The sequence below is a fragment of the Zingiber officinale genome, chromosome 7A (genome assembly GCF_018446385.1).
Source record: "Zingiber officinale cultivar Zhangliang chromosome 7A, Zo_v1.1, whole genome shotgun sequence".
Lineage (NCBI taxonomy): Eukaryota > Viridiplantae > Streptophyta > Magnoliopsida > Zingiberales > Zingiberaceae > Zingiber > Zingiber officinale.
Window position 1 is genome coordinate 13,329,493 of NC_055998.1, and position 26,439 is coordinate 13,355,931.

General features: G+C 42.0%; 1 protein-coding gene and 1 long non-coding RNA gene across 2 annotated transcripts; both read right to left on the reverse strand.

Moving 5' to 3' along the window:
* Window positions 1–18,897: 18,897 nt before the first annotated feature.
* Window positions 18,898–19,719, reverse strand: LOC121999927 (abscisic acid receptor PYL4-like). The gene has a single exon (XM_042554543.1). The coding sequence runs from the start codon at window positions 19,676–19,678 to the stop codon at window positions 19,055–19,057; it is 624 nt and encodes a 207-aa protein (XP_042410477.1). The 5' UTR covers window positions 19,679–19,719; the 3' UTR covers window positions 18,898–19,054.
* Window positions 19,720–22,054: 2,335 nt separating this feature from the next.
* LOC121999928 lies at window positions 22,055–25,754 on the reverse strand. Its single transcript, XR_006116843.1, has 3 exons — window positions 25,682–25,754; window positions 24,578–24,634; window positions 22,055–22,120 (listed from the first exon to the last, which is right to left on the reverse strand). It is a non-coding gene; the product is annotated as an uncharacterized LOC121999928 (long non-coding RNA).
* Between the last annotated feature and the right edge of the window lie 685 nt (window positions 25,755–26,439).

Here is a 26,439-nt window from a genome sequence, read left to right on the forward strand (position 1 = left end):
CAAAACCGAATTCCATAATTAAAAGTAAATCAAAGTCAGTTTTGAAAAATACCCGCATTCTCTTTTTCCAGCTAGCGAACTCTCCCTTGAACTTCGGTGGGTATATGCTCTATCCGGCCATTTATTCGGTGCTTCGATCAGCGGTTAGTCCTCCTAAAGTATCCTGGCTCTAATACCACTTGTTGGGACCGTTGGGCCGGCTAGAAGGGGGGTTACATAGCCCTGCACAAATTAAAAGCAAAGCCCTTCTCGGACTTTTAAAATAACACTTGCATATAATTAAAGAAAGAACTAAAAGGTAGAGGCACAGGAATTTTTACTTGGTTACAACTGGGGATGTTGTTAATTCAAGGAGTGAATCACACTAATATCTCCTTCAAGCGGAGAAACCTCTTACAACACTGGCGTACAAGAAATGAGAAGCTAAACTAGACAAGAGAAGCGCACAAGTGTAGAATTGCTAATTCTTGAATGAATGAATAGCTTTTGGACCAAGGCTATATTTATAGACTTGGTCAGGGCGCCTGGATAGTTCTAGGCACTTGAAAGGGGGATAAAATTTTATCCCATTCGCAACGGATCATGTTTGACCATGATCCGGTCAAAATCCAGTTCCGGATGCTAGGAATCGCTCCGGGCGTCGGGAGTGGTCCGGGCGCCCGGACCACTAAAGTCAACCTAGTTGACTTTTGGTCCGGGCCCTCTGCTCCAGTGTTGCTCGCCTTGGTCTGGGTCTTCCGCTCCGACTCCGCTCGCTTGGGTGGTTTCAGCCAACCGAAAATAAGGCTCACCCGAACTCAATTTCGACCTTCTCGAGCAACCTTCCGCTCCAGCTTCTCGTCCCTCGGAAATGTCACACGCCTCCTTCTCGTCCGCCCACATACTCTTCCTCAGCACCTCGTACCTCAGTCGCACCGAGCCCGTCGACTCTCTCCCGTGTCATCCTTCTCTCTAGCTGCGTCTTTTGCTCGACTCCCTGTGCCCCTAAGCTCCTATACACTTAGACACAAGCTTAAAACACTACAGGACCTAACTTAACTTGTTGATCACATCAAAACAACCTTGGGGTTCCAACAAAAGCGACTGACTAAGCCAACAACATAGCTGATATCGGGACGTGTACACAATATAATGTACATCAAACTATCAATAGCACCGACATATAATTTTTTATTCATTTCAGCTATTTCCTTTGGAGTTTTGGGACACATACTATTGCCCAAAATAGTACCTTTCACAATAAGTGTATGCTCTACATTGCAATTAGACATGCTGAAATGATGTAATATCCTATTTATATAAGACTTGTTAGTTAAAGCCCTAGAGCCAATCATTTGATGATTGTATGGACTCATTGTATCATATTCTTGTATATTAAAATCAAGGCATTTGTTTGGTTATTATACTTATTTGTATTAGTGCCAAATAGACTAAGTATAATAGCGTCCTTGAGTAGAAGGTTCTTACATATATCAATCGATTAGTTGAATCGATAGTGAGATGATATAGGGAACACTACTCTAAATCATTCCTAGTCGAGTATTAACATTCAGGGACAATGTTAATACAATAAGACTAGCATGTAGGTCAGCTCGATGACTTGATCTCACAAGTCATGGATATAGAGATATCAAACTGACACATGGGTATGCATTAGAGAATGTATACTGAATGACCCGCCATGAGAAAGTATCATTGATCGTTATATGAGTGTCATATACTTTCTCATGTGGCTATTAGTATGACTATTAGTCCTTAGACCTGAAGTCACCATGGATCCCTACATAAGGAGTTATGTACTTTGGTTTCGTCAAACGTCACCCGTAACTGGGTGGACTATAAAGGCGATTACTGGGTATGTAACGAATTATGCAGAGGGATGTGAGTGATGTAGATGGGATCTATCCCTCCTATATGACGGGAGTGACATCGATATTCTTGATAGAGTAAGAACACGAAGTGTATGGCCATACCCAAATGAGTCAATATGAGATATTGAGCTCATTTGATTGAGTGAGTCTACTTGGAGTTCAAGATTTAGATTGGTCAGAGGATGACACGGTCTATACCTCACATTGATCAATCTAGATGTCTAGGATAGAAGGACACTTGTCATATATTGTGAGGAGTCACAATTAATAGTCACAAGGTGATGTTGGATCTCAACATTTCTTGTAACTTGGGTAGCAATGATGTATTGCTAGATGCCGCTCATTGCTTATGTTTCTAAAGGAGTTTAGAAACATTGCCAACGTTACAAGAACCTATTGGGTCACACACAAAGCACAAGTGGATGGAGATTGGGTTCATATGATGAACCAATTGGATTGGGTTCATATGATGAACCAATTGGATTCAAATTAGACTTATTGAGTTAGACTCAATTAGATTCAATTGTTGAATGAGTCTAATTTAGATTTGATTCATTGAGTCAATTTATATTAATGAATTGAGATTCATTAAATTAAAAATTGACTTGAGTCAAAGGTTGGATTTAACTCAACAAGGAAGACAATTGGTCAAATTTGACTTGACCAAGTAGAAATTGAAACATCAAGTTTGACTTGATGTATTGCCACATCATAAGGATGACTCATCCTTGCCACATCACCTCCACCTCATGAGGCATGCCACCTCATGGGGGTTACACTCTTCCATAGTTTTAATGTGGTCGGCCACATTAATGGGGAGTTACATTATGTGGCCGGCCACACTAATGGAATAGGGGGTTTTGATTTTGTGGTGTAATGTGTGCATTCATTCTCTCATCTTCTTGCTTGCTTCTCCCCTCTCTTGGCTAGGTGTTGCCGTGACTTTCATGGTGAGGAGAAGGGGGTTGAGTGAGTTAATCCAAGAAGTCCAAGAAGAAAGGTAATATTTTTAGAGGAGTGTATTGTATTCTCTTCTTTGTTTTTCTTTCTTCTTCCATTCCCATCCGAGAGCCCTAGAGAGAGTGCTAGCACACTTGGGGTCTTTCTTCTCCATCCTTGAGTGCTAGAGAGTACTACTTGTTCGTGTGGATATCACTAGAGAAGTATCTATCTTGATACTTTGGAGATCCGACACGTACCTTGGACAAGCGGGATTTTGCGAGGGCACGCATCGAAGGTAAAATGTTTTCTTTGTAGATCTACTGTAGATCGTAGTTAATAACTCGTACTCATGTTTTCGAAATTTTTCTTTGCACGGATCCTACGGCTTTGGGTGATTCGGGGTTTCCGCCACGCGAAAAGCGGTTTTCGCGGCCCGAAAAACCCAACAAGACTCTTGTGACAACCCCAAAAGTCTTGTAGGACGATCTCTAATGATCTTCACCTCTAAGATGCACTCAACTTCTCCCATATCAGTTGTGTCAAATTATGATGACAGCCACTTCTTGACTTCATTCACATATCCAATGTCATTTCCAGCTATTAGCATATTATCAATATATAATGATAAAATGACATACTTTCCTTTTCCCTTTTCAGGAAAACACAATGATTCTTATTGATCATCTCAAAACCATAAGATAAAATGGCTTCGTTAAATCTTATGTTCCATATATTGTCTTGATGCTTATTTTAGTTCATATATAGACATTTTAAGTCTACAAACTTTGTTCTCTTGGCCTTCAACAATGAAACCTTATGGCTAAATCATATAGATTTCCTCATCAAACTCACCATTAAGGAGAGTGATTTTTACATCCATTTGATGTAATTTCAAGTCATAATGTGCCATAAAGACCAAAATAACTTGTATTGATACAAATTTTACTACGGAAGAAAATGTATCTTTAAAGTCAATACCCTCCATTTATGTATATCCTTTTACAACTAAATGAGCTTTGTATCTGTTAATCTATCCATCAGCTTTCCCCTTTATTTTGAGAATTCACTTATTCCTAATAGCCTTTCGGCTCGGAGAACGATCGACTAAGTCTCAAACATGATTTTGAATCATAGACTCCATTTATTCAACCATTGTAGCTTTCCACTTTTCTCTAACTCTACAACCCAATACTTCCTCAATGGATTAAGGTTCGTCATCATCAACTAGAAGTGTTATCAATGCCTCATGCTCAATATCAAACCTCTTCTTAGGTTTGATTTTACGAATACTTCTTCATAAGTTGGGCTGCTGAGAAGTCAACTCATGACTTGGCATATCACTCCCACTCGATTGAGTAGACTCAGGTATCCATTTTGACACCTCTCTTGTTGATAATATCTCATCCTCCTCAAATAGAGGGACTCTTTTATCAGCATCACCTCTGGTTGGGAACTCTGTTTCGAGAAAAGTTCCATCTCTCAATTATATTTCAGAGATGGTTCCATCTAGTTGCTCACCTATGAAAACATAACATTTGGAGGTTATATGATATCTGATAAAGATACATTTCTTACCCCTAGGTCCCAGTTTTTCATACTTGTAAGAACTATTATGAACATAAGCAATTGGCCCCCAGGATCTCAGATTGCTCAAATTTAGTTTTCTGCCTATCCAACGTTTATATGGAAACTTATTTTGAAGGCACTTTGTTAAATATATATGCCGCCATTAATAATGCATCTCCCCAATAGGAGATGGACAAATTAGCCTGTGCCATCATAGACCTAATTATTTCAAAAAGAGTCATATTTCTTATTTCAGCTACCCTATTTTACTGTGGAGTTCCAGGGATTGTCAACTGTCATATAATCCCTCTATCATTACATATTGTCTTGAATATATCAGACAAATATTTTCCTCCATGATCAGTACATAAAGTCTTAACTTTACATTCCGTTTGATTCTTAACTTCGTTCGCATAATGAATAAAGCAATCCAATGCTTCAGATTTATGAGATATCAAATACATATGATCGAAACGAGAGAAATTGTCAATAAATGTAATGAAATAGGAAGCTTCATGTCTAGCCTTCACATTCATTGGACCATAAATATCCGAATGAATTAACTACAATAGTGATTTAGCTCTAATTACGTTACCAAATGATTTACTAATTACTTTTCCAACAAAATAATGCTCACATATAGATAAGTGAATCTTAGCCTAAGTGCCCAATAGACCCTCTCTAGCTAACTAATTCATACGTTCTTGTCCTATATGCCCTAATCTAACATGTCAAACCTCATCAGTTATACCTGCATCACTAGTTAGAGCAATGTTTGAAAAACAACCTTTAATTGCACAATTGACATCTGGTTCTACATCAAGAACCATAAAACCATTTGTTAAAAAACCATGTCCGATTGACACTGAGTCAATCTTAAGTTCAACACACTGAATGTAAAAATTAATACAATACCTTAAATCAAGAAAACACGTAATGAAAACAAGATTTCATCAAAATTTAGGAGTATATAGGACATCATGTAGAAACAAAATGCTACCACTACGAAGGTTGAGTTTGCAAGTGTCGACTCCTTTGACTTCAATTCTTGCATTATTTTCTACATAGATCCATTTGTTTCCAGCTGGTACTCGACGATACTTTATAAATGTAACTCACTCCCGAGGTATATAGTTGGTTGCTCCCGAATCTATAATCCACAAAGGATAAAAATCAACTAACAACACTGAGCTGACAACAAAATGCTCAGGAAAAGAAGACACATTTGGATTTATCTTTTTCAGCTCAGTGCACTCCCGAGCAAAGTGACCCTTCTTGCCATAGTTAAAGCAAGTCAACTTACTTTTAGGTTTCTTTCCAATCGTCTTTCTTATCTTCTTGATCAGGCCCTGCCTCACAGTAGTTGCTTCTTTCTTCTTTTCCTTCCCTTTCTTGAACCATTTCTTTTTCATGGATCCAGATATTCAATAAAATCGACAGCCACATAGGTTACTCCAAAAATCCTTGCAAATTCAACTCTCTCCGCCTCCAATTCTATATGGCGTGAGATATCAATGAAAGTCTTGATACTTTCACTGTGAGTTAGGGTCTACTTCATAGTCTCTCAAGAATCTAAAAGGGAACGAATAACTGCCTGAACTTGTTGTTCATCAGTCAACTCATGACTAGCAGTTTTAAGCTCTCGAATCATGTTCGACATCTCCCTGATGTATTGAACCATTGTAACATTCGGACACTTCTTATAGTTGTCAAACTTGATTGTTAGTTGTCGAAACTTGCTCAGACTTACTCCACTATATTTTTCTTTAAGGGCTGCCCAGACTGCATGAGCCATAAGATATGACTCATACTCAAAAGCTAGGTCGTCTATCATTGAGCTAATCAATGTTCCCTTTGCAGTGGAGTCATTTTTCTTCCATGTCTTATAGGCATCAAGATCTCATCTATTCTGTGCAGTGTGACCATCTACATGTTCTACCATAACCTGATTTACAGCCTCCATAACTTCTTATTCCTTAAGTACATACTCTATCCTGAGGTGCCAGATCTTATAGTTATCCCCATTAAGTTTTTCACCCTTGTTGAGTTCAACTATAAGGTTTTTGGTTGTCATAATCTATCATAAATAAACACATTATTTAATATTCAGTGTAATTCATATGCATGCAATTTATGATTGACTCAATATTAATTTGAGTTAGTTTATAAAATCAAGTGATAACTATGTTTTTACTCATCATTCGTATGACTAATAAAATTAATATTGATAAATTCAATTACACATCCTAACAAATGAACTAATCATTTATAATATCATGATTTCTTTAATTAAATGAACTAATCATTTAATAAAATGAACTAATCATTTATCATGTATCATGAAGAGTAAACAACATAAATAAATATATGAATGAACAAATTATTAACATAAAAATATGCTGTATATTGTTAATATATAACAAACTAACATGAACTAAATAGATTAATACTGTTCATACATAATGACAGTAATAATAATAGAATTCTAATAAACTAGATATGCTAATACCATTCCCACTAGGATAGATACTAGTATAGTGGTCAACATAATCCCTTTCAACCTGAACTCATTTGGGACAATCTCAGGTGGGACAACTTCAAGATTCTCTATTGGATCCACAAGTTGATCCTCTTCTAGATCTTTCTTGATTATTTTTGAGTCCTTTTCAAACTCTTCAAGATCCTCTTCAGCCATATGGTGAAGTAGTTCTTCACAAAATTCTGAGTATGTGACGCGTCTTTCATGATGCCCCCATATATAGTTTGCTATTACCTTAGGATACTCTGACAATAAACGCATCAAAGCCAAGATCCTATAATTGTCCAGGACTGAAAACTCTTCTCGCTCAAGTTTCCAAAATAGTTCATCAAGCTGTCTAATGTGCCTATTGACTCCATAAATAGAGTTATACTCTATCTCTTGAATTTCCTCTCTGAGCTGGTTTCGCCGCACTTCGTGATGAGTCAATGTTGTAATCGTCCGTGATACGGATATATGGCAGAGTGGTAAATAAGTGGAGAGGGGAGGGCACTTTGGTCTTTGGGGTGGTGAGGGTTTTAAGGGGGAAAGGAGGGCACTGTAGCAAGGGGCCTTCTGGGTGGAATTGGCGCCGCCGCCACAGCCTCTTCTTCCTCCTCTCGCCCTTCGCCGGAGCCGACGCCGCCGGCTTCCCACTCTTCTTCTCCCTCTCTTGCCGCCACTCTCGAGCGACACCGGTGACTACCACCTCTCCTCTTCCTCCTTCTCCTCGTGACGCCGGCCACAGTATCTCCCCCTCGCGCTCCTCTCCTTGCCAACGCCGGCAGCCACCTCTCCACGCGAACGCTGCCACGCGTCGACAGCTCTCGTCTCCTTCTCCATGCCGACACCGCCCAGGAGTACAATCGCCGCCCCTTCTGCCGCGGGGAAGCGACCAGCTATGCCGCTGGTTGCACGCACGAGGTCGTTACCTCTTTTCCTCGCCGACATCGGACGCTGGCCTCTCCTCTCCCCTTCTTCCTCCAGCCGCCAAAGAGGAAGATGGGGGGATTACTGTGGTTCTTCTCCGAGACCATCGCCTTTTCTCTGCTCGGGCAGTCGTTGACGTTTCCCTCCCTCGTTCCCCATTGCACACCAGCAGCAGTCGTCGGCCGATCCAAGGTTTCGTTGATGGCATAGCTGTTGTCATGCTCCGATCCGTACTGCCGTACAATTTCGACGCCGATCCAGTATCCGATCCACGCCACTGTGCGCCTTGGGCACTGATTCGGGCCTTCGAACCATCGTCGTATTTCGTGCTTCATGCGGTTGTTACATTTCAACTGTGCTGATGTTGTATTCTGGTCTGTGTATTGATGCTATATCCCGACTTGCGTGCCGATCTTGTTTCCCGGTTGGTGCTGATATCGTGTCCCGGTCTGCGTATCGGCATCTTATCCCGGTCTACGTACCGGCATCTTATCCCGGTCTACGTACCGATATCTTATTCTAGTCTACGTACCGACATCTTATCCCGATCTGCGTACTGCTATCTTATCCCGGTCTACGTACTGGTGTCTAATCTCGGCTTGTGTGTCGGTGCTTTATCCCGGTCTGCGTGCCGATATTATATCCCGACCTACAGCTCGTCTTCCAATGTCGTGATGCGTTTGGCTCCTCACCGTCAGATCCAACCTGATCAGAGTCATCTACTCTTCCGGGTCGCGACAACTCGAACAGCATCCCATCCGAGGGTGCCCCCTGGGCCAAGGTACGTTCTCCGTTCATATTCTATGCATATTTCATTATTTTACGGCTTAGTCTTGTACTCATATATTCGTTGGATCTGCCTCGAGTATCGGGGTACCGGGGGCCAGGTCAACCCGGTCGCTAGTTATAGGTAGCGTTGAACAGAGGACTTCTGAAGACTTGGTCAACATAGAAGTCATCTCAGCACACCCCCCTCCGGGACGTCACGACTCAGTCAACATCTCATCCACCTCACCCGACGGTCTGTCTGACTCAGATTCAGGACGGGATCAAATTTGGCGCCGTCTGTGGGAACATCCTTCACCTGTTCTGGAACATGAAGATGGACGACGTCGGGAGGTTCTCTGCTATTATCACAATCTCGGAGGATCTTGATGCATATATTATTTTCTATCCTCACTCGACTGGTATTCGGGAGTCAAGGGATCGAGTGGAGCTTCAGCCGGCTGACAGGTTAGTTTTTCCGTTATGTTTTTTCCCTGACTCCACGGGTATTCGGGAGTTAAGGGACAGAGACAAACCCTTAGTCGGTTGGCACGGCTTCCCGATCTGGTACGCTACAATCTCTGCTCCTTTATACGATTATAGGAACTGATATAGCTCCCTGATAAGAGAGTAAAATCCTAGTTCCTTGGTCAAAAACTAGAACCTTCGATTTTTGATCGGACACTAGGGGCCCAACTCCCCGCACACACACTTGGGACACAGCTTCCCGCTCATACACTTGGGACACAGCTCCCCACTCCTGCACTAGGGACACAACTCCCCGATCATTGACTCGCAGTACGACTTCCCGATCAGGATCTAAGGGCCTCGCTCTTTGATTATTACAGGCTAGGGGCATTACTCTCTAATCAGGGACCAGGGGCCCAGCTCCCCGATCAGGTGTATTATAGGCTCTACACCCTTCGCCATGAGGCTCTGCATCCTCTTACTACTACTGGCTCTGCACTATAGGCTCTGCACCCTTCGCCATGAGGCTCTGCATCCTCTTACTGCTACAGGCTCTGCACCCTTTACCATGAGGCTCTGCATCTTCTTACTGCTACAGGCTCTGCACCCTTTACCATGAGGCTCTGCATCCTCTTACTGCTACAGGCTCTATACCCTTTACCATGAGGCTCTACATCCTCTTACTGCTACAGGCTCTGCACCATTCGCCAGGAGGCTCTGCATCCTCTTACTACTATAAGCGCTTCACTCTATTATTATTATATGCTCTGCATCCTTCACCTGTTTTGCAGTCTCTTACATCTACAGGTGCTGCTACCTGCATCCACAGTGCTCTGCTTCCTTCTATGGTTATGGACTCTGTTCTCTTATATCGGCTTCACGCTTTTTATCCTCCCCCCTCGCTCCACGGGTATTCGGGAGTTAAGGGACCAAGATAGATCCTCAGTCGGCTGACACCACTCCACGATCAGGTATGATACGCGATCAGGTATGACAAAGGCTTTATTCCCTCATGTTGCTACAAGCTTCGCTTCTAGGGGCTTCAAGGCTTATCCTCCCCCGTTCGGGGTCGAGATATCACCACTGGTCTCGAACCAGAGTATCACCACCGGTCTCAGATCGGAGTATCGCTAACGATCTCTCGGTCGGGCCTCCAGACCAATTCCCGGTCTGTCCTCCAGACCAATTCCCGATCGATCCTCCAGACCAATTCCCAGTCGGGCTTCCAAACCAATTCCCGGTCGGACTTCCAGACCAATTCCCGGTCAGATCTCCAGATCAATTCCGGGTCAGGCCTTCAGATTGCTTTTTTGTCAAGCCTTAAGATTGTTTCCCGATTAGGTCTCCAGATCAAGTCCCGGTCAGATCTCCAGATCAATTCCGGGTCAAGCCTTCAGATTGCTTTTTTGTCAGGCCTTAAGAATGTTTCCCGGTCAGGTCTCCAGGTTAGGTCCTGGTCAGACCTTCAGATCAATTATTGGCCAGGTCTCCAGATCGAGTACTGGTCAGGCCTCCAGATCACCTCTCGGTCGGGATTCCAGACTCTCGCCTCAGTGCGAGTTATAATTGAGCATGGCTCTCACGCCCAATGACCTTCCAGGTCGGCTGTCCCAGACTCTCACCCCAGTGTGAGTTATAAGTGAGCACTGCTCTCACACTCAACCCCCCAACGACCTTCTCGGTCGGCTGTCCCAGACTCTCGCCTCAATGTGAGTTATAAGTGAGCTCTGCTCTCACGCCTCCAGACTCTCGCCCCAGTGCGAGTTATAAGTGAGTACGACTCTCACGCCCAACGACCTTCCAGGTCGGGCCCTAGACTCTCGCCCCAGTGCGAGTTATAAGTGAGCAAGGCTCTCACGCCTAACGACCTTCCAAGTCGGGCCCAGACTCTCGCCCTAGTGCGAGTTATAAGTGAGCAAGGCTCTCACGCCCAACGACCTTCCCGGTCGGCTGTCCCAGACTCTCACCCCAGTGCGAGTTATAAGTGAGCAAGGCTCTCACGCCCAACAACCTTTCTAGGTCGGGTCCCAGACTCTCGCCCCAGTGTGAGTTATAAGTGAGCAAGGCTCTCACGCCCAATGACCTTTCTAGGTCGGTCGTCCCAGACTCTCGCCCTAGTGCGAGTTATAAGTGAGCAAGACTCTCACGCCCAACGACCTTTCCAGGTCGGGTCCCAGACTCTCACCCCAGTGCGAGTTATAAGTGAGTATGCTCTCACGCCCAACGACCTCTCGGTCGGTGCTCACCGCTCACTTACAGCTCTACCTGACACTCATCATGCTAGCTTCACTCGCCGCTCTGCTCAGCACACATCACATTTGATCCACTCGCCGCTCGGCCCGACATTCTCAGTTCGCGTTTTTGCTCACCGCTGTTGCTCGATCGGCACTGACTCACTCGCTGCTCTAACCAACACGCATCACATTTGATCCACTCGCCGCCCGGCGCGGCATTCCCAGTTCGCGTTTTCGCTCACCGCTGTTGCTCGGTCGCCACTCATCGCTTCACTCGCCACTCTGCTCGACACTCATCGTTCACGTTTTCGCTCACCACTGTCGCTCGGTCGCTACCCGCTCGGTCTTGCTCATGACTTGGCGTGTCCATCATTCTTTCTATTTGCTCGGTCGCGATTTATCACTGCTCGGTTGGTATTCCCTCGGCCGCGCTCACGGCTTGAATTATCCATCATTATTGACAGGTCGTGATTTACGGTCGCTCGGTCAGCACTTTTCTCGACCGCGCTCATGATTTTACACGTCCATCATTCTCTTTATTGCCTGGTCATTGTCGCTCGGTCGGCACTCGCTCGGTCATGATCATCACTTTGCTCATCCGTCCTTTTCTTTATTGCTAGGTCGCAATTTATTGTCGCTCGGTCGACACTCGCTCCGTCACGATCATGGCTTTGCTCGTTCGTCACGCTCTTTATTGTAAGGTCGCGATTTACTATTGCTCGGTCGACACTTTCCCGGTCACGCTTATGGCTTTGTTCGCTGATCTGTCTCTCTATGGCACGGTCACGATTTAGTATTGCTCGGTCATCACTTTCTTGGTAGTGCGCATGGCTTTGCTAGTTCATCCTTCTCCCCATTTAGCCGGTCGCGATTTATCGTTGCTCAGTATGCATTTTTTCGGGCGTGCTCACGACTTGGCTCATCCGTCACTCTCTCTATTTGCCTGGTTGTGATTTATCGCCGCTCGATTGGTATTTCCTTGGTTGCGCTCACGACTCTGCTCGCCCAACACTCTCTCTATTGCTCGATCGCGATTTATTATCACTCGGTTGACATTTTTTTTAGTCATCCGGTATTGATTTATTGTTGCTCAATCGTTTTACTCAGTATCTCTCGACCGTCTGCTCGATATCGCTCGACATTCGCCAGATCGCTCTTTCGACACTCGCTCGATATGTCTTTTGTCACTCGGTCGACGCTTATTCTTTTCGTCGCTCTGCCAGGTACCTGTCGTCCACAGCTACTCGTTCGACATTATGTGACAGACCCACGATACGACTCTACAGTCAGTAGTGATTCTGTGTTTCATTTGGAGGGGTCTAGTCAGTCGGACTTGCGCCTCCTTCGACTAGACTTGAGGGGGAGGCTTGTGATACAGATATATGGCAGAGTGATAAATAAGTGGAGAGGGGAGGGCACTTTGGTCTTTGGGGTGGTGAGGGTTTTAAGGGGAAAAGGAGGGCACTGTAGCAGGGGGCCTTCTGGGTGGAATTGACGCCACAGCCTCTTCTTCCTCCTCTCGCCCTTCGCCGGAGTCGACGCTGCCGGCTTCCCACTCTTCTTCTCCCTCTCTCGTCGCCACTCTCGAGCGACACCGGTGACTACCACCTCTCCTCTTCCTCCTTCTCCTCGTGACGCCGGCTACAGTATCTCCCCCTCACGCTCCTCTCCTTGCCAACGCCGACAGCCACCTCTCCACGCGAACGCTGCCACAAGTCGACAGCTCTCGTCTCCTTCTCCATGCCGACACCACCCAGGAGTACAGTCGCCGCCCCTTCTGCTGCGGGGAAGCGACCAGCTATGCCGCTGGTCGCACGCACGAGGTCGTTACCTCTTTTCCTCGCCGGCATCGGATGCTGGCCTCTCCTCTCCCCTTCTTCCTCCAGCCGCCAAAGAGGAAGATGGGGGGATTACTGTGTTTCTTCTCCGAGACCATCGCCTTTTCTCTACTCGAGCAGCCGTTGACGTTTCCCTCCCTCGTTCCCCATTGCACACCAACAGCAGCCATCGGCCAATCCAAGATTTCGTTGACGGCATAGCTGTTGTCATGCTCCGATCCGTACTGCCGTACAATTTCAACGCCGATCCGGTATCCGATCCACGCCACTGTGCACCTTCGGCACTGATTCGGGCCTTCGAACCATCGTCGTATTTCGTCCTTCATGCGGTTGTTACATTTCAACTGTGCTTATGTTGTATTCTGGTCTATGTATTGATGCTATATCCCGACCTGCGTGCTGATCTTGTTTCCCGGTCGGTGCTGATATCATGTCTCGGTCTGCGTATCGGCATCTTATCTCGGTCTGCGTACTGACATCTTATCCCGGTCTGCGTATCGGCATCTTATTCCAGTCTACGTACCGACATCTTATCCCGGTCTGCGTACTGCTATCTTATCCCGGTTTGCGTACTGGTGTCTAATGTCGGCTTGTGTACCGGTGCTTTATCCCGGTCTGCGTGTCGGTATTATATGCCGACCTACAGCTCGTCTTCCAATGTCGTGCTGCATTCGGCTCCTCACCGTCATATCCAGCCTGATCAGAGTCATCTACTCTTCCGGGTCGCGACAACTCGAACAGCGTCCCATCCGAGGGCGCCCCCCTGGGTCAGGGTACGTTCTCCATTCATATTCTATGCATATTTCATTATTTTATGGTTTAGTCTTGTACTCATATTCGTTGGATCTGCCTCGGGTATCGGGGTACTGGGGGCTGGGTCAACCCGGTCGCTGGCTGCAGGTAGCATTGACCAGAGGACTTCTGAACACTTGATCAATACAGAAGCCATCTCAGCACACCCCCCTTCGGGACGTCGCGACTCAGTCAACATCTCATCCACCTCACCCGACGATCCGTCTGACTCAGCTTCCGGACGGGATCAGTCCGTATTATCTGAAAAATTGAAATTAAATAAGTTAGTATAAAATCGACTAACCAGTACAAAACCAGCTTAATTCAATTTATATAGGCATAGAACCAACATAATAAATCAAGAAAAACAAATCTTCTTGATTTTCAAGAGTTTAAATTGGCTAACTCATTGAATCGGTCAATCGAGAATCCAGATCCTAAGGTTGATCCATTGTCCTTGTTAGAACAAATCTAATTGCACAGGGATCTGTTGTACCTATGTTATGTTATTATTTAATCTAAGTCTATTTCAACCAATTCAGACTTATTGATCAAACTCAAGTCCATTTAATCAAATCAATACCCATTGGTTTAAGTCTGACCTATTAGGACACATCTAATCAATATAATCAAATTTGACCCAATAGAACAAATTTAGTTATTTGATCATATTTGATCCAAGCCCCAATTAAATCAACCCAAATTGATTCAGATTTAAATCAATTTGGTTTAATTAAACTAATTAATGATTTAAATTAGATCGATATTTAATGGTCTAATTAAATCATCTGGTTCAAACCCATATGGTTTGACCCAGATCGTTAAAGAAAAAATTATTATTATTTCTTACTGTTTATTTACGTGAAGCTCATTGCTCATGATTTGTTTTAATTGGTATTCTACAAAAGTTATCACGCAGATGAAAAGAAAAAAATGTTATATTTTTTATTTTTATTTTTAATTTGATTTATTAAAATCAAACTTTTTCTCACGAAGAATTGTGCTTCGTGTTTCTTCTTCTCAACACTTTCTTTGTCGCACGCCACCCATGTCGCACGCCGCACGCCGCACGCCGCACGCCGCACGCCGCACCGCACATGCCACTGCTTCCACGCAACCACAACAGGCATGATCGCCGACCACAAGAGCCAATCTCCAGCCTACTTAGGCGGTCACCAGTCTTTTATGGCACTGGTCACCGGTCGACTTCAGCCAGGTGATGTCGTCAGTCACTGTTCCAGATATCCCAGCGACTAGCGCATCGCCGGTTAGATAGGAAGCCATCACTGGCTTCAAAATGTCGTCGCCGACATATCCCGATGGGCCGAGCCTGGCTCTGGTGGAAATCATGACACTGCCACAATTTTCTAACCTGGTGTAGTGCGTTGCCTAGCAGTGTTGCTAACGTCGGCGAGCGACACGTATCAGCGACCTTGTCGTTGGTCTCCTTGTGACTCTACTATCGGCATTCTACTGTCGTGATGTAGTCGTCGACGCTCGTCTTCGACGCTCGTCTTCGACGCTCGTCTGCTACGACATATTAATCGGGCAAACCATGATAAGAAATCGCAACTAGATATAATTCCTAATGCTCTGATATCAATGAAGGAATTATAATTTAAATTTACTGTATGAAGCAATAAATCATGGCTCGTTGCGGTGAAATTCGAAGGAGGAGCAAAATGCTCGACGGAGGAAATCGTCTCTTGTCATTTGCGAGAAGGATACAGTCACGAACGCTTATCAACGGTTCCACAAATCAAATCTCACAATCTCAGATGTTCTTCTCCCTCACGTTCCTTCACACATACCACGAACCACCTTAGACGCATCCTTTATAATGGGAATTATCCCAGGGATAAAAGAGATTTTTTTCCCTTAAGAAAGTGGGCAATGGGCAAGCCCACGTTCCTATTTTCTACACGTCCGTCTTGAGTACTTCCCGATTTACTCCAACGGCTGGTGGAAAACTTTCCTGGGGCTGAATAAGTCAATTCTAGATTCATCATTTTTTTATTAAAGACGAATAAAATATCCGACTGTCTTAGTTAGAGGGCGATACATTTGTTACAATATATATGAATCAATTCTAGATGAATATATGCTGTGGAAAAAAAATACTCTTATCCTTTGACTATTTTATGATTAATTATAAATTAATTTCATAATTAAATTCTTTTCATATAATCTATGAACGAGAGTATAAAGATATCGGGATGTACCTCATTCTTTACTATAATTAAAGATGAATAAAACGGCAGCGAGAGGCATGCAGACAGGGCAGCACTGCAGTCAGGTTTTAGGTACAAATTCTGATGGAATTAAGCAGAGTTATCGAGCAAAGCGTGAATCATCATTAGGCTTCATCTCCTTTGCTCTTTTCTTTGCTCATAGATTCGTTCTCTGCATCCGTTTCCCCATTCGGTTGGATTCTAGTGCAAGGAAAAGCAAAAGTCCACTGCCAAATATTGTTCGAATTAAACACATACAAATTTATATTTGTTTATTTTAAAAACATAAATTCTTTTACATTGCAAATTAAAATATCCTTCAATTCTTAATATGGGCTTCGTGAAACGCTAGAGGGTTCTCTATTGAACCTTTAATGTTGCAGCGGGCCCTTCTACTTAATTTGCATATTCATAATCTTTTCATCATACTCGTTTTGTTCTTTAGTTCTTCGTGAAGTTAAACAAGTCAAGAAAAAGTTTTGCAGTCACGCGCGATTAATGTTGTTCACCAGTGCAGATCAGCTAGGTACTCTTGTTTACTTATTTCTACACTTGTCTGCCGATGCCTTCACATGCAAGCCGTACTGCAGATGTGTAGGGACAAGGGAGCGATATCATCAAGTATTTGTTATGCATTTTGATGCGATATACATAGTCGTACCCATCAGGGGTTTTTAAATTAATGAGAATGTTCAGAACTTGCAACATGCTAGCTCACTATTAATTACGGATCATGTGCTAGGTACACATAGCCTTAGATGTAGTCCTTGGGATATGATATTACATTAGGATATTTAGGTTGTCATCCAGATATCTGTAATTTGATTTCCAGGTACGACGTATTTGTAGGAATTTTCTTCCAAATGGGGAGTGCAATCAAAAGATGTTGGACATCTGGGTTGGCTGCCGCGCGCACTTCCCGATTTATCCTGGTGGCTGATGGGAAACTTCCGTGAGACCGGGCCGGTCACAACAGAGATAGTCAATGACGTTAACTGGAATTATTATTATTTTTTAACATGAACATGTGAACGTGATAATTAAATTATAAAATTATTTCATTTTAAAAAAAAAAGATTTCTTTATCTATAATGGTTTGATTTGCTTAAAAAATAATTTTAAATAAAAATATTATTATTTATTTCTTTTATTTTTATTATTTTAGAAAAAAATCTTATTTTTATTTATTTCAATTTAAGGTTATTTCCATAATTTTTTCTTAGAACATTTTCCTTTTTGTTCTTGACTTATAAATCATAAATCTTAAACTCTAAATTCTAAAATTAATTTGAGTACCGACGATGAAATTATCGATGAATCAAATCGACGATCGGTAGTGGCGTGAAAGAGAAAGAAAATTAAAATAAAGAAATTGAAAGAATCTTTAGGAACAAGTGATTAGGAAGATATCATGAGAAATTTATTAAAATACAGTTGATGAGATTTTGAAGAAATAATTTATAATCTCAAATGTAACATTATTATTTATACATTAACCATTATCCATTAATTAATGGTCAAGTTTATTTATTCTATTGCACGCCTATTTATCTGTTTATTTATTTATTTACAAGTTGGTGTTATTAAGTACAAAACGAAATCAGACAAAAGATACGGCAGACTATTATATGATGGCCGGAAGTGCATATAACATGACTTTTTTTAATTAGTTTCTTTAGATATATTGTTTTTTTAATGATAAATACTGCTATTAGGAGAGCGAATTAAAAAATTGACTCCTGGCAAATTCCTTATCTATACTTACAATTCATTATAAAAACGAGAAATATTAGATTTGCCAGTACAATTCATCTATACTTACAATTTACTCATTCAATCTTTACATTCTATACTATTAATGAAAGAAAACTATATACTAATTACAATTTTTTAAAAAGGAAGGGAACGTGGCTTAATTATATTTTAGTTGATAAAAGAAAGTTAAATTTGGTCCCGAAAGTAAATCGCTTTTTCAAAAAAATAAATAAATAAATCAAAATATCAAACAAAAATAAATTGAAAACTAGTCAAAAACATTACCATATTGCTCGACCTAATTAAAGAAATATCTAATATGAGAGTAAAATACTAAAAGAAATCATTGAGAGAGCAAATAATTAAAAATAAATCTCATGCATCTCTCCCAAGTTCAAACCTTCCTCGTCGGTAAAAAGCAAACTTTTAAATCTAACTCATCATTAGCTCAAACAACAACGATTTACCTCTTTAATTAGTATCCTATAATTAGCGAACAAATAGTTCACTCAAATTGATAAAAGCCACAAGATGAACTACAAGATGAAGCAACAACAACTGAGTTGCAACAATAGTTTTTGCATCTATCTGTAACCCTTTTTTTTTCCTGTGCCTCGAAGCCAGCGAGTTCTAAAGCATTTATAAGTCTTATAAATAAGCAAGGTAGCTAGACTGACATGATCAATAATTAAGGCAGCAGAGCACAGGTTCATGCACCTGCATTACACAATACCCTTCGCTAGCTAATTATATGCATGCATCTATAGAAGCAGAGGCAGGCATGCATGCATGCCTCTACTTAATATGATTTAATATCATAATTAACCTGGCCTGCTTCTCCCATGTGATGATGCTTCATCTTCACAACTACGAGTTAAATGAATGATTAACATTACTTAATTCGTGAGCTCCTGCATTGCTTTTGGCAAACAAGAGATCATAGATTTATCGCTTGAAAATTAAGCGAAACATGTGAGTACACATAAACAAACTAATTAAGCTTGTCGTAATTCACAAAGGTTTTAAATATAAAACTATTTGAAAGGAGGAGAAAGAGGAGAATTAACACATGCAAACAACAAAAATGTGTTGACGGGGAGGATTTAGCTTTGATTGGAATTGATGAGGAGGATGCCCTTTTGAATCAATTCTTCTCGCATTGTTTGAGGCTGTTCTCGGCGGTGCGGGCCAGAGACTGGAGGTTGCAGCGGACGATGGTGTCGACGAAGACGCGCGTGTCGTCCGTGGTGTTCCCCGGCGGCACGTCCACCACGTACGATTCCACCACCACCGTGGCCGCCTCACCTTCCGGGTGAAGCGTGGTCACCGACCGGTAGTTGGCGAGGCGGTGCTCGCCGCCGACGACCCGGAAGCTGAGCACGTGCCGCTCGTCGTCGAGGATTTCCAGCCGCTCGCGGCTGGTGGCGGCGGGTAGCCCCGACACGAGGCGCAGCTCCCGAAGCGTGCCGACGGCGCCGTCGCCGTCGATCACGTCGCAGCTCTTCACGAAGTGCTTGTAGGCCTGCGGCTGGTCGAAGCGGCGGACGACGGACCAGACGGCGGCCACTGGGGCGGCGACGCGCTGGACGAGGGCGGAGCAGCACTGGTGGGGGCCCACGGGTGCGGCGTGATCGTGGTACCGCGAGGCGAAGCAGGGGACGACGTGGCCAGCGCAGCGGCAGTCGGCGTCGGCTGGCGAGAAGCTGGGCTTTCTTGCTCCCTCGATGCTGCGAGGGAAAGGGAAGGGCTTAGAGGATGTGTGGGGCATGGCGGAGAGCAGGAGGCGGTGGGCTTTGGCTGGGTGGTGGAGAGGAGGGAGGAGGAGAGGATTGGAGAAGGTGGACGCTGATAATGATATAGACATGTGCAGTGCGTGTGAATTAATTGGGTGCAACTTTGACAATTTGATGAATTAATTAATATTGGGCACTACAATTTGTTTAATTTCCATTTGCCTGCAATTGCTGTGCAAATTGCGGTTTGTTTAAGCGCGGAGAGCGTAGCAAATAGCCAAGGAGCTTGGTTCGAGAGGCGTGAGCGGTTTTGGGGCTGAGATTCCAGTGGGCAGCAGCAGGTTGAGAGAGGGAAGGAAAATCACTGCAATATGGAGAAATTTCCCTTACTTTAATCTCCCAGTTGTAGTGAGGTTCTTCTATCTTGGCCACCGTGTTATGTAATCTTTAACATAGAGTCTCTCTATCAGGTACATGTTAGTTTATTATTATTATTATTTATTTATTTATTTATTTATTTATTAGCTAGTATGGGTAGATTAGTCTTTTTTGATAGATTAGTTGCTTTTCTTCATTATTGATATTTAACCCAACTATAAATAAATACCTTATTATGCAGCTTTTAATACATTGACATATATAATAAAGTGAGGGGGTATTTCGTTTCTAGAAGGGAATGAAAATAAGAATGAGAATGATAGATGTGGTAAATGGAGGCCGGGTTTTTAATTTTTATTCCTCTCATTTTGTTAAGTAATGACTCATTCCCATATTTAAGGAATTGAATCCGTAAGATCCATCATCAATTCCTCAAAATAAACATCAATTTTCTATTCCTTTCATATTCCCTATTCTCATACCATCCAACCAAGCACCCTCTAAGTCATAGTTTTCTTCTCTCTTGATTTCTACATGGTATTAGAATCTTCATCTTCATGGTTTTAATAGTTTGATTGAAGAACTATTAATTACATCCACAACTTTCACAGATCAAACTCTATAGTGAGTTCGCTGAGGGGGGTGTGTCCATATAGTTTTTCATCCTGAGCCTATTGATTGAGTTTCTTTTATTTTCGCATCAACTTGGTTTTGTTTATTGTTTAGTTATTCGTGAAAACTATTCATTCTGTCATCATGAGTGGTCATACAAATAATTCACTTTAACCAATTAGTGTCCAACTGGATGAAAAAATTATTCATATTGGGAATATGTTATAAAAAACTTCTTGCGAAAAAAATCTATATGGGGATATATTTCAAATGTGTAAGTTAAACCTATGAACAACAAAGCTACTGATTATGTAAAGTTGTTGGATGTTTGAGAGGTCGATTTTGCGAAGATTATTATATGGATCAATAATTCTGTTACACGTTCTATTGATGCTCAGTTGGCCAAATATAAAACTACCAAAGAGGTTTATGATCATTTAGCAAGATTATACACAGTCTAATTTTACCTAACAATATCAATTGGAAGCAGATATTTGTGTACTTCGACAGAAAGATATGAGCGTCCAAGATTTTTATTTTACCATGTCAGAACTATGAGACCAGTTGGCACTCATAGAATCCTCAGAATTGTGAGCATTTCCAACTACTACAAGAAAAAAGCTAATAGACAACGCTTTTAAAACGTTGTCTTTGTGTCTGAAAAAGTGTTGTTAAAGGCACTATTGTTAAAAGTCTGCTCAACGACAATACTTTTAAAGTGTTGTCGTTTGTAGAGAAGACAACGCTTTTGAAACACTTTAAAAGTGTTGTCGGTTTATGCAAAGACAACGCTTTTTACAATGCTTTAAAAGCGTTGTCGTTTTAAAGAAAAAAAATTAAAAAAATTTATTTAAAAATCATTATTTTTATATTTATGAAACTATTATTTTTCTTTTACCATGTCTAGATTCGAATTTTACATATAATCAACTCAGCTAATGATTTCAAACTCATACCAAAATAATAAAATTATGACATTGAAGTAATATTAGTATTTAATTACATGAGAAGCTAGAAGGGGAGCCTTGGCGCAACGGTAAAGTTGTTGCCATGTGACCAAAAGGTCACGGGTTCGAATCCTGGAAATAGCCTCTTGCAAAAAATAAGGTAAGGCTGTGTACAATGGATCCTTCCCCGGGACCCCGCATGGCGGGAGCTTCGTGCACCGGGCTGCCTTTTTTTTTTTTAATTACATGAGAAGCTAGTAAATATCAAAATTAACACTAATTCTATTTCAAAGTAGATAGTGATATTTACAAATAAAATAAAAGAGCACAAAATTACTAGCCGACCTCGAAGCGAACAATATGTTTACTTCTACTAGCTACACTCAAAAATTATTATCGGCTTGAGAACGGAACAAAACAGTACAGTAATTACTACCACAATATTGAAGAAGTAGCTTGTTTTTCTCAATCTATTATAGGAATAAGCAATTGGATTTTGTCTAGGATTTTTGTGAGCTTTGAACAGATTGAACAGTTGGCCTGAAATATAAACAAAAAATTACAATCAATAGTTTGAACCAAAAAATTATTTCTATTAGCTATTTTCTATAAATGAACCAAAACTCATTACTCAGAAATGAAATGATTGCAGAAAGAAAGAAAGAAAGCTTGCAGAAATGAAATGCTTTCTTCTCTACAAACGCTTTCTTGCAAAAAACATTGTTGTTGCAAAAATGCAACGTTTCTTCAAACTGCATAAATAAAGCTTGCAGAAAAAAAGCTTGGCTTGTAGAAAGACAACATTTCTTCAAACTGCATTCTAAAATGCATGCTGTTTCTAATATGCATTCTAAAATACATGCAGTTTCTAAACTGCATTCTTCAAACTATGCAGTTTCTAATATGCAGAGAAAGCTTGCAATTTCTCCATTCTAAAATGTTGGATATTGGGGCCTTAAATGGACCAAAACGATTTAGAGGAAGGAAGCCATCAATTGTTGAAAGTCGTAATTGACTTCAAAATTGAAATCTACGATTCGCGTAGATAGATTTAGACTATTAATTTGCTCAAAACCGATTAAGGGTGAATGAGAAATTAATGTTTAAAGTCAACCCAAAATAACATTTGTTATTCATTAATAAAGTGCATAGGAGAATAGTCCCACATCGAAAATTTTCGATGTGTATTCTCTACTTATTAATGAAGATGTGTTAATGGAGTTAACACAAAAAAAATAAAAGGACAGGTGACCCCTTAGCCCAGGGCGAGCAGGTGCTCGCACTTGTGAGCCCGCCACCCGCCACGTGCGCACGTGCGCAATGGGCGCTTTGTAGGCGCACTTTGCACTTCGCATCGTCGCATTGAGGAGCTTAAATTTATGCTCCAGGTGGCACTCGGGTGACGTGTCAGGCTCTTACCTGACGTGGCAGCGCCTATGCGGCATCCTCGTGGGCAAAGGGAGATGACTGGACAGTTGACTTAGGGAATGGATGGCTACCGTTGATCAACGTTGATCAAATAGATATGATGGATCGCTTGTGATGCGATCTAGAGCGTTGGATCGCAAAGAGTAACGATCTGACGGCCTGGGATGAGGCTTGATCTGAAGCATCGAATCAATGGATCCAGATCCGATGGCTGATGACAATAGGCGGGATCTGAGGGTCACAACTCCTCAGATCTGATGGATGAGATTGAAGTGGGCTTGGTGAAGGGTTACAACCCTTCAGAATAGATGATCTAGATCGATCCAGCCCAAGGAACACATCCACTCACCCAAAGGACACTCAACCTCTTCGTTCAGTATAAATAGAACCCTCCAGATGATGGAATACTCACTCAATCTTCTCTTCTCTTCCTCAAGCATTCATCACATCTTGTGCATTCAAGAGTCCAAGAAGTTTACTAAAGGTTCGCTGGTCTCGGAAGTCGGAGTGCTACGATTCCGAGACGTTCGTTGTCGTTGTATCTTGGGAACGAATTGCAACAATCCGTTAAGCACCGTAGCGGAGCAATATCGTTTACGGAGATAGTGTCGAACACTAGCCTCGATGATCAGTTTGCATACTCCAGAAGCTACCCGGAGACAACATAAAATGCATATAGTATTTCTCCATTCTAAAATGCATACAGTATTTGTAGAAAGAAAGCTAAAATGAAACGTTTAGAATATGAGCAATTTCTCATCAATTACTGAATCCAGATGCTCCTTAGTGTACTGATCTCGATCGATTGTCCTGTATCCACCTACAAAAGTAGCAATAATATGTTTCAAGTCCATACATGAGCATTACTGATGGCTCTCAAAAGAAACAAAACAATCATTAGAGATGAATGAATGAATACTCACATTAACCAATATTATACAAGGTTAACAAATCAACATACCAATGACCTTACAGGAATTGTCCTGTTCTAGAAACAGCTCAAAAGCCACATTCAAAACAGAAATGCCAAAAAGGTGAACAACCCATATAAAAAACTTTCGAACATAAATGGAGGTACTCAGAGAATACCCACTGGTATTGATCAACATTAGAGTTATGAAGGTTACAACATTGCTATGGCGACTTCATAGCAAACAATAAAAAGTTGCATAAAGAACCAAACATCAAATTTTTCCATCAAACATTAGTAAAAGTTTTAGACATTTCAAATCAAAATAAACGAGTTCAAAATGTGAAACTTTGCTAGAGAATCAACTATAATATGATAAACTATGATTTGTAGTACTCAGTATAAAATATTTAGTTTTTCCTGAAGTTCAATAATACAGATCTATAGTAAGCTTCTACGCCTACAACCAATGAAGTTCTATAAGAACTTCTTATGAGACATCAGTTGAGGTTTGTGTTTTTTACATTCCTTTCTAATTTTAATAGAGAATGATCATGGCCAGCATGCGAGTGAACAACTTCAAGGAAATTCAATAGCGTTATACTTTAACAAGGGCCTTAACTAGATTGAATAACTTACTTAAAAGAAGTAATGTCTACCTGAACATTGCTTTCTTCCATTAAAACCTCCTTAGTTTTTTCGCAAAGCACCCTAACCTAAAATTTTATTTAAAAACTTATAAATATAGTTATTAACTCACAATGATAAACTGCAAGAAATTTCAAATATTATAAAATGACCTCCTCCATCAGAAAAAACGCCTCCACAACTCAAATAAACATAGCTAAACTTCATCTTATCGCACCATATATGATATACTAAACAAATTTCCAAAGAACTAAAGACTAAGAAAGAATGTACAGATGAAAATAATTCTCATTGAGACAAATCAACAAACAAGTCGTCTCTACCGAGTCAGTGTAGAAAAACAGATTCGATTCCTAACCGGCAAACCACACACAAGCTGGAAAATGCTATTAGAGCACTAAAAACAGTATGAGATTCAAAAAACAGAATCACTTACCACCGCGAACTTGAGACCTTCAGTCTTCGACAACGAGCCCATAAGATGCTTGGTGCCCGCCGCCAAGACAGGCGCATGCCCATTCCTTGCGCCGACTTCCGCAGAAGTGGAAGGAGCTCCTGGGACAAGCAGCATATCAGGAGGCACATAAGAACGGAGAGATAGTGGCTGAGATGGAGGCAACAAGTGCTAGAAGATTACCTCGAAACGAAGAGGAGAAAGAGATCAGGGATTTCGAAGCGGAACCGAAAGAAGGCGAGTCTGGTCGAGGATTTCTTTGCGTCGCCGAGAGCGCTAGGAGGAGACGACCAAGATCGACGGCGACAAACGAAGACATGGCCACTCTTCGAAGCAAGATCGTAAGGGTTTCCTTTGGACTTCCTTTGGAGTTCGTGCTGAAAGCGCTAGACAGCCTAGAATCAAGATGTAACCTCCTGTTCGTGCCGAAAGCGCTAGACAGCAGATCCCAGTAATCACTAGAAACAAACATCTCAGCCAAATCACACGTCATAACAACATCGCAGATCTGTAAATTGCTAAACACCCCCTCAACCTCAGATCTGTAAAGAATACGCATGAATCGAGTAGAAACCCCCCAAAACAAACATCCTGACCAGAGAAGGAATAAATCAAAGGAGTGATCGGACGAAAATAAGCGAGGGAAAGGGCGAGATGTAACCTCCTGTTCGGCGAGCGGCTTGCACTGCATGAGCTGCGCGATCTGCTCGTCCAGGTTGCCATGGGTGTCCAAGGTCAGCACTGGCCTCACGCTCATCTTGTCCTCATACCAGTCACCGCCTCAATGTCGGGGGCGAAGGAGGTGAAGAGATGGGTCGATCTGTCGTGGTCGATCGCCTCAGCACCGGGATCTGCCGCTTGACGAAGGTGTGGTCTTGACAGAGAGGAGTTCGGAGGAGTGGTTCGTGGAGAGGGGTTCACCAGAGAGGGGCCGGGTTTGCCGGAGAGGAGTTGGATGGAGTAGGCCTCATGAGATGAGGAGTTGGGAGAAGGGTTCGGGATAAAAAACGATCGAAATATAGGAGTTGGGAGAAGGGTCAGGTTTTCTACTCCTTACTTAGATCCAACGGTTTGTATTAATCAAGATTTAGATGAGAACTTAACAATAAACAACACTTTTTAAAAAATGTTGTTGTAGACACTAAAAAAAAGTCTAATAGACAACGCTTTTACGAAGCGTTGTCTTTGACCCGTAAAAATCATTAATAGACAACAGTTTTTAGAAAAACGTTGTTTATTAATAAGAAAATAATGAAATAGACAACGCTTTTCACTAAAAGCATTGTTAAAAAAATAGACAACGCTTTTTATAAAAAGCGTTGTCGTTTAAGTGTTGTAGAATCTCAATTTTCTTGTAGTGAACTTATGTTACTCGTAGAGAAGAACAAGGTCTGGTCCAATTCTTGATAGCTCTTCGTG